General features: G+C 37.5%; 1 protein-coding gene across 2 annotated transcripts; it reads right to left on the reverse strand.

Moving 5' to 3' along the window:
* Window positions 1-1,927: 1,927 nt before the first annotated feature.
* Window positions 1,928-17,172, reverse strand: APELA (apelin receptor early endogenous ligand). Of its 2 annotated transcripts, none has more exons than XM_030865714.3 (3): window positions 16,913-17,172; window positions 15,632-15,721; window positions 1,928-3,453 (listed from the first exon to the last, which is right to left on the reverse strand). In XM_030865714.3, exons 1-2 carry the CDS (start codon window positions 16,986-16,988, stop codon window positions 15,633-15,635), a joined length of 165 nt encoding a protein of 54 aa, XP_030721574.1. In that variant the 5' UTR covers window positions 16,989-17,172; the 3' UTR covers window positions 1,928-3,453; window position 15,632. The 2 variants fall into 2 exon arrangements, with proteins under 2 accessions (XP_030721574.1, XP_069901715.1); XM_070045614.1 differs by lacking the exon at window positions 1,928-3,453 and adding an exon at window positions 11,446-11,567.
* Between the last annotated feature and the right edge of the window lie 1,702 nt (window positions 17,173-18,874).

Raw genomic sequence — 18,874 nt, forward strand, 5'->3', positions numbered from 1 at the left:
TGAACTTTTCATGACACTTGTGGCTCAGTTTATACAAGTCATATTTAGTTAAGCATAACTATATCAGTTATGAAATACAAAAGCTTCCTTCCTTTGGAAGGAAGAAAATAGTGGGCAAACTGACCTACTAACACATCATCACAGGAAACATTACATTAAAAATAGAAAAACAGAAATGGCTATATACCAAAATATTCTTTGCTCTTAACACCAAGTTAAAGACTTTGAAGAATATTATATGGCCACTTCCATAGCAACTGCCACAGAACAGTTGATATAAGGTATCATAAGAACTTGCAAAAATAGAGTAATGTGATAATCCTGAAAGTGTACAGTCAGGAGATGGTGTAGGTAGTTCTTGTGGATTCTTCGTGTACAATCAGATGACAAATTTCCAGAGGAGGTTGATAGGACTTTTCTGCAGAGCAGCTGACAGGGGCCAGAGCCTCAAATTATCAACCACACTGTCTCTTACCAAGACTCATTGGAATCCAATTATATGATTTTATAGTAGGATGAGAGCTTAGATATAAAATGAAGCTGGGGCTAGAATCCGGTGTTCTTTCCTTGATCACTCTGGCCAGGTGGAAGCCAAGAATGGAAGGTGAAATATAGATCTGGAGTTTAGGGAGTGAAGTCATTTGTTGAAGTGAGAACAAAGGGAAGAAACAGAGGGTTGGAATTCAGGCTCTAATGTGTTAAAACAAGGCTATAGTTACTGATAGGACTAGAATTACCAATTTTTATCTTTTTCCTTAGGCTCTGACATGGCTCAGCTCATCCTGTACTTATCTAAAAGCTTGATATTTTGCTCATTGTCCTTTTTCTTTTCAAAAATGATGTTAAAAATGGTGTTACTTGTCTTGACTACTGAGGTTTTGGGCACACCCTTAAATTTTGTGCCCACTTATTCTAGTACTGGCACCAGGAGAGTGAAAATGATGAAGGGACCAAAGCTCTCACTGATTTCATGGAGTTTGGAAGGGACTGAGCCAAGAAAGAAGGGATCAACATTTACGTCTCTTCTTTGGTCCACTACTCTGTATCTGCTCACTTCACTGACTCACCCATGACTCCAAATTGAGGTGGCACCGTTACTTCTGATACCCTTAGCTATCTTGATTAAACTATATAAACTTTCTTTTCCTTTGTGTTCTGAAAATGTTAGAAATTGCAAAGAACTTTTAATAGAAAAATAATAAAACAAACACCAAATCACAGAGAAGGTAAAGTTTAAAGTACACATATTTGACACTCCTCTGGTCTCACCCTTCACCTTGCCAGTGAATAAAACATGGCTCCACTGCCATGGACTTATGCTGGTGTGCCACTTTCAACATACATGCCACTGGTTATTGAGTTTTTAAATAAATTTTGCGAGAATCTTTGCCTTTCCTCTGATAATCTTGAATTAGGTAAAAGATCTGCACTGGCAGGTATGATCAGTCTTAAATGCCCCAATGAAAAGGAACAATTGAAAAAGAGACAAGTACAGGAACATTTCTACCATGCTGTGCTCAATACTCTGAACTTACACAAGTAAGGACAACTAGACACTCAAATCACTGAGTGTTTTATTGAACAATTACTGAAGTTGTATGAGCAGAAATCTATAACCATTTAATTACGGCTGGTTTTTAACTTTTTCTGTGAAAAAGTTAGGCTTGTATTCCATGAGATGCAAAAGTGTAGGCTTGTATTCCATGAGATGTATCTGAGCTGTATGAATCTTTTCTTTTTTTTGTACAAATTATATAAATAAGTACATATGTGTTTTCAACAAATGTAATTGTTAATAGCTATGTTTCTACTTAAATGCACTTGTGCAAAGGAATTATAATTCGTCTAGAAAACCATTCAGAGTTCCCCCCAAATATCCAATTTAAATAATGAAATAACACATATCATAAAACATCTTTTGTTTGTGTGTAAATTTAATTACAGTACTTTTATAAGCACCTTCCATCCCCCCAAAACACTGTTAACAAGTTAGCTATGAAAGGGAGACAAACTTTCATGTATCAGAATTTATATTTCAAATTCTTTATATATAAATCTCAATTTTTTATTTTGGCAAAATCGGGATTAAAGGTTTATGGCTTCTCCCACTCTAGAATGTTTACAAAGTAAAATTTCTAGTCAAGATATGAATATGTAAATCTCATATCTAGCGTTAACTTACAGTAAAATAATTAAAACTTTATGGCAGTGAGCTAACAGTCTTTGAATAAATACAAATTAGGAGCATATTTAACAACTTGAGAACAACTAATTATCAGTACAATTCAGACTGAGGATAATGTCCTTCTTTGGTAATCATATCCTTAAATTCCCTCTGAGTTTTTATTTACATGTCTCACCACCACACCCAAATAAAGCCTAGCAGAATGATGAGCACTCAGATATTGGAGACATCACTCTGCTTGAGACTTTATTGGCATAAGTGTATTTTTTTTTTTTTTTTTTTTTTTGCGGTACGCAGGCCTCTCAGTGTGTGGCCTCTCCTGTTGCCGAGCACAGGCTCCGGACGCGCAGGCTCAGCGGCCATGGCTCACGGGCCCAGCCGCTCCGCGGCATGTGGGATCTTCCCGGACCGGGGCACGAACCCGTGTCCCCTGCATCAGCAGGTGGACTCTCAACCACTGCGCCACCAGGGAAGCCCAGTGTATTTTAAATTTCAATTTTAAGTTGGCCTTTCTAAGAAGCTGTCTATACAGATGAATGAAGGGCATAAAACAGAACTTCAAAAGAAATCAGACATTGGCTTCTTATGATGACATGTTGAAAAATAGGTTCAGAAATAAACATTTCAGCTGTAATATAAACTGAACTACCATTAGTATTTCAGACTTTATTTTACAACTATAAAGGGATATTATTCAAAGTAAAAAGTACGTTCATAAACATTAAAGCCTATTATATAACATTGGTAGCAGTTAATAGCTTCTTTCTTAGTCTCTCTATATAAATAATCAATGAACGAATAATTTTCTCCCTATTCTGCAAAGCCAAATAGCCAATGCAACTGATTTCAGATTTAGGATTTTTTTTTACAATCACTCAAACATATAAAAAGTAATTTTAATACCTTCGGAAAATTATAAGAATATGAAAGGACAATTTTAAACTCCTACACTTTTTACTGTTAGAGAGTTCTAAGACATTAAAGAGTTTTTCTTCTTAAACCAGGTAAGAATAATAATGTGCAGAAAAAGATAAGAGAATTTTGTTATGCAAGCAAATAATTATACTTCAGACTGGAATTGCTTTTGAATTTATTCTCTCTCTAAAGAGAAACCAGAAAGAAGAGAATCGTGTGAAACTAATAAGCCATCCCATTGCTTTCAAACAATTCCTTTTCAAACAGAAACTTCTAATCAATCACACTATTACGTGGGTGGGTATCTTTTCCTTCACTCCTCTTCTGGTAGATCTGGAGAAGTTAGAGAAGATCTAGATTTGGAAGCAAAGGAGAAAGAAACACATAATAAGAAATGCTATCCAGCAGACCAATTTACTCATGCTTAATTTCTTTTTATAGCCGATGAATTATGAAAAGTTACCATGGTTTTTCAGTGCTGAAAGCAACTTCATATTTTCTTACCTTTCAATATAAATACAGCACTGTATTTGTTTAAAAGTCTGAATTTATGCTATTAAGGAGGTTTTACATTAAATTATTTTTCATCTAATAATCTTGATTTGCTCAGTGACCCACATTGGTACTCTCAACTATTTTTTTTAAATATTATGGACATTGATTTCTGATATTTATACCAGCTAAGAAGGTTATTTGGAGCAGGTTAAAGAAAGATATCAGAACCAAAATCTTACTTTGGGGTATTTTATTTAACAAACAGAATGGTCCCAGAGAAAGACAAATACTGTATGATATCACTTATATGTGGAATCTAAAAAATACAACAAACTAGTGAATGTAACAGAAAAGAAACAGACTCACAGATATAGAGTACAAACTAGTGATTACCTTTAGGGACAGGGAAACGGGAGGGGCAAGATTGGGGTAGGGGATTAAGAAGTACAAACTATTATATATAAAATAAACTACAATGATATATTGTACAACACAGGGAGTATAACCAATATTTTATAACTATAAATGGAGTATAAACTTTCAAAATTGTGAATCACTATATTGCACACCTGTAACTTATGTAATATTGTCCATTAACTATACTTCAGTTTTTTAAAATTGTTCTCAGGATTCTTAATACTACAAGACCATTTAATAATTAGTAGTTAGCAATACATTTTAAATATATGGTAGGGAAAAATATAACTAATTTTCACTTAAGAGGATCATGGATATTTTACAGGAAGAGAATTACTGGTGCCAGGGTTTCTCTAGGCAGTATAAATTTTTTAAAATTTATTTCCAGCTTTAATAGAGATATAATTGACATATAACAACATTGTGTAAGTTTAAAGTGTGAACTTTAACTTAAGGGATCCCTTAAGTGATCACTTAAGGGATCCCTTAAGTTCCAACACATTCTAACAAATCTGCACTTTTACTGCCCACTCCCGCAACATTTTTGACCTCACATTTTACATAACATCATACTTAACGGTGAAAGACTGAATGCTTTCCATCTAAGATCAGGAATAAGACAAGGATGTCTGTTCTCACCACTTCTATTCAACATTGCACCAGACTAGTTAGGGCGATTAGACAAGGAAAAGAAAAGGCATCCAGATTAGAAATGAAGAAGTAAAACTACATCTATTTGCAGATGACATGAGCTCATACATAGCAAATCCTAAGGGACCTACTAAAATCTATGAGAATTAATAATTTCATTAAGGTTATAGGATATAAGGTCGATAAGCAAAAATCAATTACAGTTCTATATATTAGCAATGAATAATTCAAAAATATAAATTAAGAAAATTCCACTTACAATAGCACCAAAAGAATAAAATATCAGGAGTAAGCTAAACAAAAGAGGTATAAAAATTGTATTCTAAAAAATTATAAAATGTTGAGATAAACTAAGTTAGATCTGATTACAGTTGACCCTTGAACAACGTGGCGATTAGGGGCACTGACCCTTCACACAGTTGAAAATCTGCGTATAACCTTACAGTTGGCCCTCTGTATCTGTGGTTCTACATCCACAGATTCAATCAACCATGGATTGTGTAGGACTGTGGCACTTACTTAGTGAAAAAACATCCACGTAAGTGGACCTACACAGTGCAAACCCATGTTGCTCAAGGGTCCATGTTCATGTATTGAAAAACATAATTGTGAAGATAGCAATACTTCCCACATTGATCTACAGATTAAAGATAATGCTATCCAAGTCACAGCTGCCACTTTGCAGAAACTGACAAGCTGATATTAAAATTCATATGGAAATTCAAGGAACCAGAATAACCAAAACAATCTTGAACTACAAAATTGGAGAACTCACACATCCTGATTTAAAAACTTGCTATAATAATGCAATCATCAATAGAATTATTATAGGATTAGTTCAAGGATTGACATTATATCAATGAAATAGAACTGAGAGTCCAGAAATAAACCCTTACATTAGTGGTCAACAGATTTTTGACAGTAGTGCCAAGGTAATTCAGTGGGGGAAAGAACAGTAATTTCAACAAATTGTGCTAGAACAATTGGATATCCATATGCAAAAGAAGTTGGACTCCTTCCTCACACCATACACAAAATTTAACTCAAAACGGATCATAGACATAAATGTAAGATACAAAACTATAAAACTTTTAGAAGAAAATATAAATGTAAATATACGTGACCTTGGATTAGTCAATGGTGTTTTAACATATAAAGTACAAGCAACCAAAGAAAAAATAGACAAACTGGACTTTAACAAAACTAAAAACTTAGGCTTCCCTGGTGGTGCAGTGGTTGAGAGTCCACCTGCTGATGCAGGGAATACGGGTTCGTGCCCCCGTCTGGGAAGATCCCACATGCTGCAGAGCGGCTGGGCCCGTGAGCCATGGCCGCTGAGCCTGCACGTCCGGAGGCTGTGCTCCGCAACGGGAGAGGCCACAACAGTGAGAGGCCCAGGTACTGCAAAAAAAAAACAAAATAAAACAAAACAAAACAAAAAACTAAAAACTTTTGTTCTCAAAGGACAACACCAAGAAAGTGAAAGGACAATCAATAGAATGGAAGAAACTAATTTGCAAATCATATATCTGATGAGGGCCATGTATTCAAAATATATAAAGAATTTTTACAACTTGACAATAAAAAGACAAGTCAATTAAAAAACATGGGCAAAGGATTTGGATCGCTGTTTCTCCATAGAAGATAGACAAATGGCCAGTGGATACATGAAAAGATGCTCTACATTGTTAGTCATTAGGGAAATGTAAATCAAAATCACGAGATACCACTTCACATGCACTAGCATGGCTATAATAACAGGTACTGGTGAGAATGTAGAGAAATTGCAACACATATATTGTTGTTAGGAATGTAAATTGCTGTAACCACTGTAGAAAATAGTTTGGCAGTTCCTCAATAAGTCAAACACAGAGTAACTATATAATGCAGCAGTTTCACTCTTGGGTATACACCCAAGAGAACTGAAAAGATGTTCAAACAAAAACTCGTACATGAACGTTCAGAACAGAATTATTCTTCCCTCCTTTAGACAACGAATCATCCCAAATTGAGGAGGTGGACTTTAGAGCAAGATTTATTATTTTTTCCCCTTTTCCTCTTTTTGTGAGTGTGTATGTGTATGCTTCTGTGTGAGATTTTGTCTGTATAGCTTTGCTTCCACCATTTGTCCTAAGGCCCTATACGTCCGTTTTTGTTTTTTAATTTTTTTTCTTAATAATTATTTTTAATTTAATAACTTTATTGTATTTTACTCTATTTTATTTTACTTTATCTTCTTTCTTTCTTTCTTTTTTCCTTCCTTCCCTCCTTCCCTCCTTCCTTCCTTCCTCCCACCGTCCCTCCCAGAATTATTCTTAATAGCCAAATACCCATGGTGGCTTACTCCCTTGCCATAGCGAGCTCTGAATAAATAGGCTTTGCTTGTTCTCACTGAGATGATCTTCCTTTTTTCCTGCAGAGTATTACCACTCCGCGTGAAGAGGGAACGGAGGCCAAAGGAATGGCTGAAACGGAGCAGGAGAGAGTAGAGAAACTCCGCCGTGCAAGTCTTTCCAGGTAAGATGACACCTGCCTAGGAGCCAGAGAGTCAGCTGAGAATTTAGCAGAAAAGTATAAGTGTGGTATCCTGGAATTTAAGGGAAGGGAGTTTTGCAGATTGAGTGTAGTCAGTTGCTAAATTCTGCTGAGAAATCAGAGGGGAAACTAAGCAAATGAAGATGATTGACGTTATTTTAAAGAAGGCGTAAGATTAGAGTAGGTTAAAATGTGCATGGAAAATAATGAATTGGAGACGAGGAGTACAGAAGACTCATTCGAGAGCCTGGACTAAGGAGTGTGTGCGTGTGTTGTTTTACTACGTGGCCTTACCAGCGTTTAAACCTCACCTCCATGTTGACACGACGATCCAGAGGGCAGAGAGCATGAAGACAGTGTGAAAGCGGCAGTTTGAGATTCCTGAGAAAGTGGGAAGAGAAGGGATCCATACACAGATGGAGCAACGGTCAGACCTTCCATGAAACCCAGAAGAAGAGGAGGGTCGGGGTGGGCAGAGTAGGAGGGGGATTAGATGGGAGTCTTGTTTTGTACTTGGAGGCTGAGGGATATACCATGTGATGACTTCTCTTTTCTCTGTGATATGAGGCAAGGCCATCTGCCTGAAGATGAGGGCCTAAAATTTGAGGTGAATAGAAGAAGTTAGAAGCAGTTATTGTGGAGCGCAAGGCAGCAAGTTGACCACAGATATGTAGGTTTGCTGTACAGTTTGGGATCCGATGAAGAATTTGAAGCATTTCCAGTCTGACTTCTTATGTATTCTCCAGCAGCAATAACATACCTGTTTGAAGACTTCAGGTTCCTTCCAGAACAATGAGATGAAAACAGAGCAGCAGGAAAACGTGTAATACTGGCAGCGATTATGGAACTAATGAATTATACAGTCTTAGCAGGAGAAAGGGACCAGTCAAGGGTCAATGCTCTGGAAGGCCTGATGGGGTTAGAATAGTGGCAGTGGCTGACCCAAGCTCCAGGCATGACCACAGGTGTGCAGGGCCAAGACCAGTGAAGGAGGCCTTGGGAAAGCCTGTCTATTCTGCCTATTTCTCTACTCTAATAGAATTTTAACAAAGCAAAGCAGAAGACATGTGGTTTGCATTATTATTTTGTTTATAAATATTCTGAGTGGTAACAGGTAAGCTCTCAAGGATTTTAATTATAAATTAGCAATATTCTGAGGAATTGTAGATACACTGACAAGATTTTTAATGTTTCTGGTGAAAATTGCTAATAATTTTGTTAAGATCAGGAAAGTTTAGAATTCATCTCACATTTTGATATTGTTGGTAGTGTGGAGAGAATTGTGGCATTCAATATCACACATCACTATTAAAAAAAAATACATCCAAAAGTGGAATGTATTGAAGGAGTTAATGATAAGTGATTTTGTTTTTCTCAAGTCACTTAAAAAATATTATCTTGTTATTGTCTAAGAATAATATATTTTTCAAATACATTACTGCTATGCAATAATAAAGTTTACCTATATCACTAGGTCACTAATTGAATACATAATTGAGAACAAACAAAAAATTTATGCTACAAAGAAATCTTAGATTCCTAAACATGTTAGACAACAGCTACCTTAACTAAGTATCTGCAAAAAGAATTATTACACACTTTGTAATGAGAAATCAGTTTCCAAAGTGAAGAATACTCTGAAATTTGGCTTTAGTCCATCATATACATATTTTGCATAGGGGAATGTACATGTATTATAATAATATATATGTAAAACCTAGCTGTATATTTAAATATTCAGTATGTTATATTGTATATATTATCATAAAGGCATCAGGGTCTTTATAAAAAAGTTTTATTTCATCGGTAAATTAGGAACATTAGGGATTTTCTCTGACATGGTCTTCGGACACTAGACTATGATTAACTGAGAAAACAGTAATTTTCTATATTTTATTTAGTCTTGAGCAAGACGTCCTACAGATACTATAGTCCATGCAAGAATCCCCTATACTTCAAGCTGCTCTCCGCTATTCACACACTATAAAGGTTTATAGGCTAAACTTTAGGGGCCAAGTCTTATCTTCAAGGAGCTCACATTCCAGTACCGGTAAAATTTGATGAAATAAAGTAGAATATATGATAAATGACTTTAAAAACCTACTGATAAAAATGCAGTGACTGTTGAGAGTGGAACATTATTTTAAGCTCTTTGGATGAGGGTGGGCCTCATATAGGAAATGGAGTTGGAAGAGAACCCTGGGGGAGAGGCAGGGTTTGCACTTGGTGAGATGAGCGAGGAAGAGTTCAGTCTGGCAGCTAATATCAGGAAATAAAGCTGAAAATGCGTGTTGGGGCCTGACGGTAGTACCTCTTAAATGCTAAGACAATAAATATTGATAAAAGTTTCGTTTCATTTCTTTGAGCAAAATTGTTGGAGTGTCTGCTGTATCCCAGGCACTTTTTTCAGCTGAAGATAGGAAGATAAATAAATGCAACCCAATGATGAGTCTAGCTAAGCTACCCCATGGTGTTGCTGCCAGGCATGCATTTTGTGTGGGGCTTTACACTGACACCAGCGCTTCCCACAAACGAAGCACATGCCCCGGAGAGCAGTGCAAGGTCACAAGCAAACAGAAGTTCCTGACGTGAAGCCCCAGCAGCCCTTGTAATCAACAGTCTCCCTGTCTCCCAGGGCCTAGTTACCTTATGTGCCCCTTAGGTAAGACCCCCTGGGGCTTACCAAAACCATGCTCTTTGGGTCTGAATTGACTTATCAGGCCCTTGCCCAGGAATCCAAAGGACTCCACCACAGACCCTACTAAAGGCACGTGTGTCCCCCAGGTCCCCTCTCTCTGTCTGCACTCTGCCTTGGCCTCCCCATGTGGCCCCTTGAGGCATGCCCGGTGCTTCCTCCAGGACTGTAATAAACGTCTCTATTTCAACATATCTGTGGTCAGGTGTTGCAGTAAGGCTCACTATTCTGTACTCTGTGCTCCACTTAACAAATGTTAATTTAACAAAGTCAGAACACCCACACTCTGCCTTCAGAGAATTTCTAGTGTGTGGAGGGAGGTAGGGAGGAGTCCAGTCAGTTAACACATTATTACAGGGCAGTGAGTCGGGTATTTTGACAGAAGTATATGCAAACGGGGCTGAGAGCAAAAAGTGGGCATCTAATAAAATCTGTAGGGGTATCAAAACCAGGGAAGGTGTCTTGAAGGACGACTTGATAGTGAGAAAAAGAGTAAGTAGGCAGAAGTGTAGCTTGAGGAAGGGCAAGAGGTGAAGAATGGACTGACTTTAAAGCCATGTTAATAATTCTAGCTACTACCTGTTTAGCGCTTACTATGTGCTAGGTACAGTTACGATAAGGTACATACCATTACATTACCAGCTCCATTTTCCAGGTCTGGAAGTGAAAGGAGGCTTAGAAGAGATAAGTGACTTACCAGAGATCACCAGTGGGTGAGCTGTGTGGCCAGAGCTAGAACCTAGGCAGTCCTGTCTTAACTCTTATCCACTCTGAGAAAGGGCAGGGGAGAAGAGGTGCTGCCGCAGAGGTACCCTTTGTAATGTGTCCTTTGTTAAATTATGGGAGTTCTCACTGTCCTGAAGGCTACAGAGACAGTTAAGGATTTTAATCAAGGTGTGACATGATTGGATTTACAGTTTAAAAAGATCAGATGATAAAACAAAAAATGGATTTTCCAGAAGAGACCTGGAGGCTGGAGTGATCAGTTAAGGTGTGGCAGTCATGTTGGAGAGATATAACAGGCACTGAAATAGTAGTAAAGAGATAAAAAGGAGGAAGCAGGTTGTCAGGTAGAAATGACAGGCTGAGGAACCGAACAGAACTGGACACTAGGGCACTCTGCTCAGAAGTTTAGGTTGGGACAGTACCACGTTACGTTTCACAGCACAGTGCCTAATACACAGTAAATTTGAGAACACAGGGGACATATTTGAGTGGAAGGAATTAAAGAATTTACTTTTAGCTATTCATTCAGTCGCTCATCAAATATTTCTGAAGAGCTGATGACCAAAGCAAAGTTCCTGTTCTCATGAAACTTACATTCTAATGAAGAGAGGAAGATGCTAAACAAACAACAGAGTAAATACATGTTATGTTACATGGCATTACGTATTATGGAGAAAAACAATCCAGGAAAAGGAAAATTGGAAATATCTTGGGCAGGTTGAAGAATTGCTTTAAGACTTTATTTTGGTACTGCTTTTTTACATAAAGGATCATCAGGGAAGTCCTTCCTGATGACACGCATGGTATTGGAACAGAGAGCTGAGTTACAGGAATAGCTGTGCAGAAGCCATGGTGGAGATCTGCATGTGCACTGTGGCCATGGGCTTCAAGTATCTGCAGGGCAGCTGAGGTGATTCCAGGTAGGCAGTTGGACACCCTGTACAGGTCCTGAAAGGAATAGTGATTTATTCCAGAGATGGTCAGAAGGGAGCAGGGTATCTTTGAAACCAAGGAAAATTCATTCTACAACTTGACCCACGGAGACAGCTGATGTGTTCACTGAATTTGAGAAGAAGGAAGTCACTAGGAACCTTTCCCAGAATGCAGTGGGAACAGTGCATTGAAAATACATGGGAGGAAAGGAAGTAGCCACTTTTCAAGAAATTGGGCTGTGCAGAGAAGAACCTGAGCTGGTCACTAGAGAGCACTATGGGGCCAAGGGTGCACCTTCTTTCTTTTTCTTTTTTTTTTTTTAAAGATGAAATAGATCAGTTTTGACATATTGAACATGCTAGGGAAGAAAGGCAGTAATTGTTGGATCAAGGTTCCTGAGGTGTGGAGAGATGAACCATAACCAAGAAAGGAATCTCCTAATGAAAGACTAGGAGGGGAAAACAGAAGACGCTGCAGATGTAGATGTTTGTAGTTTGAGGGCAAGGTCTGGTTTTGAAGCTTGATTACCTCCATTTTCGATGGGAAGAGGAATCATCTCTTGCTGTGAGTTGGATAAGGAGGTTAAAAAGTTTAAGGAAACTGGAGGTCATTAAAGTCTTGAAATAGAACTGAATGGGAATCAGAGGTGCTTAAAAGTAAGAAGAGTTCTTTGCAGAGAGCGCCATTAAAGTTGGAGGTGAAGTGCTCCCCTAAAGTGGAGATTCTGCACTGAAGGCAGAGTTGGCTTTCGGATAAGACAAAGAGGCAGAATAGAGTGAGAAGGGCCAGGACAACAGGACAGTTGCATAGAGTTTGGAGGCAGAGCAGAGATTTGGTCAGGGGTGGGGGGAATCATGACTTAAAGGGCGTAGGAGTAAGGCAGACAGTATGGAGGCTTGTTGTCTGGGTGTGGAGAAAGCACACAGAGACCCAACGTCGGAGTGGAATGAAATAATACAACTGAATCTATATACTAAACAGACTCACAGGCATAGAAGACAAACTTACGGTTACCAAGTGGACAAGTGAGGGCTATGGGGATTACCAGATACAACTACGATATACATAACATAGGTAAGCAACAAGGACCTACTGTATAGCTCAAGGAGCTACCTTCAATAGCTTGTAATAACCTACAGTGGGAAAAAATCTGAAAATTATATAACTGAATCACTTGGCTATACACCTAAAACTAACAATATTGTAAATCAACTATACTTCTACAAAACAATTCTTTTTAAAAAGGCAGAAAATAGAGAAGTAGAAGTATTTACATTTGAATGGTAATCAAGGGTCTCAATTTTAAAAGGTAACTTCACCAAAAATATTTCATAGCCATTACCTCTGGGAAAGGAAAATGGGCAACAGAGGAGGGTGGAAGACTTTTACTTTTGACTTTCCAGTATTCTTCCAGACTGTTAGAAAAAGATGTTATACCACGAACATGTATTATAACTACTCTTAAAAAGCTAGAAAGAGCATGTGTTAACGGAGTGTGTCGTTACCTAGAGCACATATTTATCGATAAAATCAGGGCTGTAGTGAGATGATACTGTTGGAAGGGGACCTCATCAGAGTCCCCACCTCAAAGACCCTACCTCATTTCCACATCAACCTATAAGCTCAGATTTCCTGACACCCTTCTTTTGCTTTCCTTCACTCTAATTCACTTAGGGCTGAAGGTAATGCCAAAATATTTGTGAGAAAAAAAAGTATTAGAAAATAAACTTTATATGGCAAGATTTTCTATTTAATTATCTCAACAGTTAGGAAATCTCACTGAGGATCTTTGAGGAGGACTCTGTGAGAAGGAAAAATTGACGGAGTAAATGTAATCGGGCTTTCCCATCAAGTGAGCTGAAAGTCTAAACCACTCTAAAAGGTTAATCTGTAAAACTTCAAAGTCAAATGTTTACCTTACCTATCCCTTTACAGTCTTCCTTGACCCTAACTGAATGAAGTCAAGACATGTGATTTTATCTAAAGCACGTAGAAAACAGAGGGGGACAAATGAAGAGAGATTCAGCCTCAGAGTTCCACTACTTATGTCTATAGTGCCTTTATCTAGTAGTCAAAGTACCTTTGTTGCAAGACATATAAAAAAGATGCAAGTATTTAGGGCAGTGAGAATCATGCTATCAAACTTGAATATAGCACTTAGAGCACTGGTTGACCAAGCTCTTGGGAAATTATCTTTTTTTTTTAATTTTTAAGAAAATTTTATTGAAGTATAGTTGATTTATAATGTTTTAATTTCTGCTGTACAGCAAAGTGATTCCATTATACATATATTTTTTTTCATGTTCTTTTCTAGATGGTTGATCACTGGATATTAAATATAGTTCCCTGTGGGGAAATTAACGTTTTTCTTTCAGTGGCTCTTATACTAATGCTGGATTCCAAAATGTGACTTTTACACATTCTTCAAAGAACTGTAGCTGGAATGTAGGACTAGTCTAAACACTGAGAAAATGGATGCTGTAACCTGAGCAGTTCTTTAAAAGGATTACCCAACTTTTGTAAAGGATTGCTATTATTAAATAGTTTATATGGCTTCGACTTACGTTTCCCTTTGGTTTACAAATTTGCTTTATAGGTCAAAATTTTCCTTAACTTTCACAATTCAAATTTCACTACTCTATCTTGTTTGCTTACAGCCCTAGTTTTTATGGCAGGTGTTTGGTGGAGAAAGCCAATATAACCTGTGGCTGACTAAGGGCTTTTGTCTGCATTTGTGAGGCATCCTTTCCTGCATATGCAGGAATTCCCTTGCTACTGTGAAATGCCTCTTCGTTATCTGTGGAGGAGTGCTGGAAAAATCATGAACTTCTCCACTCCTCCTAAGCACAGATTTTACCGTTATTTATACGAGAGACTGAAATTCATTATCGACATACACCAAAGGATTTTTTAACATATAAGACACTTCTAAAGCATGTTTTAGTCCCCATTAATTGGCTTCTCAAGAACTTCCTCTTGTATCTTTCTGGATTTCTCCACCAAATTTCTTTTTCATATTTTGATAGCAAAGAGTAATTTGTTACAGATGCAGGCGTAGAGAACTTGGGTTTTTGTCTCAGTCCTCTTGGTAAATGCTTGTTACTGAACTGCTCTTCGTTTATTTAATATCCCACTACAGGGTCTTCACTGGTTTGAAAAGCGTGTATTAAACACCAGGCAGAGCAATCATTCTTTTCCCTGGATGCATAGTGCCATAAATGCTCCAGTCCACAGGCCAAATGAATAGGCTAATTGAGCAACTGCCTGTGTTATGTTAACCAGCTGAGGGATATTTCTATGACTTTTTTTTAAAGGAAGCTATATTTCATGTGAATTAAAGAGCTTAAAATAATTACAATGGAATGTCAAGCTTCTTATTTTTTAGTGTGAAGGAAGTAACAAACTTGGGCAGTGTTTGATGTTAACTGATTCAAGCAGTATTACTGGTGATGGCGGTAGTGTAAAATCAGGAACAAAATTCCATTCAGAATTTATCCTTAAAGACGCAACCATCATGACCAATTCTATTAGTGAAGCTGGAAAGCTGCCATGTCATTAATATTAAGTTGATTTTATATATGAAAAGAAATATTTTCAGGAAGAATAAATTACTAAGTGTTGAGGCTAATACATCATCCACTTGGTGGTGTTGGGCAAACGTGTGCGAATGCTTTCAAGCGTAGAGTGGTGTGAATGGGAAACGTGCTTATTCTGGACAGCATAGGGAGCTAGTCAGAGATTTTCAAAACATGTGTTTCAAGATACCTTTATAATTAATTACATTCTCCTCGTGCCTGATTTTTTTAATTATGAAAAATTTCAAACACACACAATGGTATTAATCCCCATGTAACTATCACTCAGGTTCAACAATTATCAAGATTTTCCTACATTTTCCTCCTCCATCCCATTAAATGATTAAAGCCATTCCCAAACACCATTTCATTTCACTGTTAGTATGCAAACCATTAGTATGCATTCCTTAAACTGACATCACTCTAAAGCCATTTAAGCATTCTCAGGTATATGTAATCTGGAACATTGCCTAAATGTAGTAAAACTCTTTCCATCAGAAATACCTCAGGGGAAGGGCACTCGTGAATGCAGAGGCATACATCTCCTCTGAAGGCAGTTGTACCTGTGCAATTTTCTTCTCATTGCCAAATTAGCTGGAAAAAAAAAAAAAAAAAGAGGAAAATATCAGGGGCATTTACAGAAAATTAGTTGTTTAATCTGAAGACTGAGGGAATACTTTCGATCCAGATTATACTGTGATTATTTGTTCTCTGTTCAGATGTGATTGTGATATAAAAAATTAATGGGATGCAAATTCAGGATGGATATTCCTAACAGTTCATTGTTGATGGTGGGATTTAATAGTAAAATTCTTCTCCTACATGACTTCTTTCTAAATGTTTCTAGACTTCTTAGTTTACGTAGTGAATTAATCACAAATATTTTACAAGACTGTTGTCCAAGTTGCTCTGTATTTTGAGAGGAGAAACAATTTGAATAGCAATTGCTATAAACAGTAAGAAGGGATCAGCTGCTTTCTGAATCGCTAACTTGAAACTTTTTTCTTATTTATGTAAAGAGGTCAGACCAGGAAACGTCATTTGAAATAGTCTCAGTGATCAAACTTCTAACTAAAAGGCAGAGACTGAATGTTTAACCAGTTATGCACCATTTTCTGTTGTAAATGGAGAAGTATATTATCAAGGGAATAATCTAACATGTTTAGATATAAATGGTGTCACCTTTCTATTTAAATTTAGGTTGGCTTTTTCCTTAGAAAACTTTCTAATTTTTTTTTTCTTTTTTACTTGGCAGCGCTTTGAAATCTTAGATATTTGGTTCTGAAGTAAAAGCACTTTAAAATAACTTTGTTTACTAAATCCCTGTTAGTTAAGAACAACATGACTGATACAATCCTTGAAAAATGTGTCAAGTAAATTAATATTATTTATCTTGACCACACATATTTTTGACTTTTTTTGGCTCTGTAAGCACAATAATACTAAAATGGCACTTTTTAAAGTGACACATCTAACTATATATCTAGAAATAACAGCTCTCTTTTTACTTATAAGGACACCATATCTATGATAGCTTTGGGATCAATTTTCTTCGAATTTAGAAAAATAGTGGTCAAATATTTATCATCATTCTAAAATCCAGCTACTTTTTAAATATCCAAATAACAGACCTAACGGGATAGATAACATACTTCTGAAATCCTACACACTCACCCCCAAGCACACCTACGCGATTTTCGACAGAGACACAGTCATGCTCAGAGGCCCGTTCACACAAACAGGCACGAAAACAAGTCACTCGGTACAAATCCATCCAAGTCCTACCTGGTCTCTGTCCGGGGGTAAGTAGAAGACTCATCATAAAAACAAGAAACAGAAAAAAGAATTGTTGCAATCTCATTTTTCTGCCACACTACGGTGGAGCAAAAGCGCGCAAGGTAAACCCAACAGTCTTTGAACAGTCTCTGCGGTATCTGTGTGGCGCTCCTCACATTCTGAGGACAAACCTCAGAGCACAGCCAGCTGCGTTTTCCAGAAAGGTTAATGATCCCTGCAGATAAGGTTACTGGTGCTGTTTTGCGGTCGGAGCCCCTCGGCCCCAGACCCCTCCTCCCGCCCCGGCCACGCCCCTTGATTTCCATAAGTAAATATTGGTGAAATAAACCAGTCAAGCGTCCTGTGACTTGGGTGGAAATGTCCGCCGCCGACTCCGAGGAGAGGCGGACTGCGCCCAGAGCAGGGTGTGGAGAGTGTGTAGAACCACACACTGGCCGGGCTCCCTCCCTCACCATTTACATCTGTTTACACTTTGCATTGTGCACATCGGTGTCACATGCAGAAACCCAGAGGAATGACAGGAAGTCTCTTGTCCCTTTCAGAAGGAAATCTGAAGCTCTAACTTAGACTGCCAAATGCTTTGTGGCGGAACATGTGCTGAAATGCTTTCTCTTTTCCAAACCTACTGCAAAGTGGTGCCTGTTTGCCCCAAATCTCTAAATTGCTTAATCTATGTGGGTTTACATCAATAAACATTCCTGGGATTTAGAATGTTCTGAAATTAATCTGAAAAATGTTCATCTTTTTTATTTTGTAAAGTGCAATTTCTAAAGTAATAGAGATCATTTTCATCTGCAGTACATCCAGGATTTTAAAAAAGTAAGTTCAGGCAAGCCACAAATTCATGAAATCTGGGTTCTGTTAAAAGATTTATATATGGTGGCTGATATATTTCGGACACAGAAATTAGGAATGAGCTCAGAAGACAAAAGCAGTCTCATGTCATCTTTTACACACATGCTCCAAGATCGCTTGTGGTTTTAAGTGTTTCCTTGCCTGTCATATGTAGCTGTTACAAATGAAAATGACTGTACTTAACTGTAAAGTAAATGGAAATGATAGTGTAGACACAGTCAAATTCAGGTAGATCCCAAATCCCAAATCTAAAGCATCTGCAACTTGTGAATTGGCAGGAAGTTTGTTGCATTTTACTTTTCTAGATTCAGGTAGTTGGTACACAACCTTGGGCTTCCTAAAGTTTGAAATTAATGCATAATTTGCTTATCTTAGACATCAGTCAGTAAGAATCCCTGCCTGCCTGCTTATCCATGAACTTTATAACAGGCAAGAGCATACAGCAATTCTTAAAATCATTTTCTTAAAATCCTGAGAATATTTGCCCATCTGGGAGTTAAAGGGCACTATGCAGCCCTGCTGCATTTATACATCAGTTGAATACAAGAGTATGGACTCATGATATAAAAGTGCCTCACGAATAGCAAAGGTAATGTTCAGATTTTACTCCCCCTGTAAGCTTCTCAGTACAGCACCCTGGAAAACCAACTGCAAGCTGACAAAACCGAGTGTTAAATCGAGCAAACCAACAGGAGACCAATACAGATTTTGACAATATAACTTCAGTCCAAGTCTTAGGTCTATGTCTATTCAAAGGTACTACTATGGTCAGCCTTCTTTATGGATAAGATAGTGACTACCACAAACCGCATAACTGATTCAAATTTGTGTATTTCATTACCAGCTGACCAACAATGAACTCCTAGAATACACCTAACATAAGCAAGTACTGAGGAAGGTGTTCCCACCTATCAGGATACAGTGAAGTGTTGTATTTAACTCATGTAAGTAAACTACCTGGTTTTCCACCTGAAAGAGAAAGCAAGGTAATGTATTAGAAATACATAAATGTATTACAAATTTATGAAAGTTAAGGCGTTATTTATTTACATATATTTTAAATTGTTCTTTCCAAATATAACTTAAGAAGAAGTT

This window comes from Globicephala melas, chromosome 5, assembly GCF_963455315.2.
Source record: "Globicephala melas chromosome 5, mGloMel1.2, whole genome shotgun sequence".
In the NCBI taxonomy this organism is placed as follows: Eukaryota; Metazoa; Chordata; class Mammalia; order Artiodactyla; family Delphinidae; genus Globicephala; species Globicephala melas.

What these genes read in the sequence shown, in the direction of transcription:
- APELA (XM_030865714.3), bottom strand. Translation starts at nt 16,988, where the DNA reads ATGAGATTGCAACAATTCTTTTTTCTGTTTCTTGTTTTTATGATGAGT. An exon ending in TACCCCCGGACAGAGACCAG is followed by an intron (nt 15,722 to 16,912) that starts GTAGGACTTGGA and finishes TTTTTTTTCCAG; the next exon opens with CTAATTTGGCAATGAGAAGA.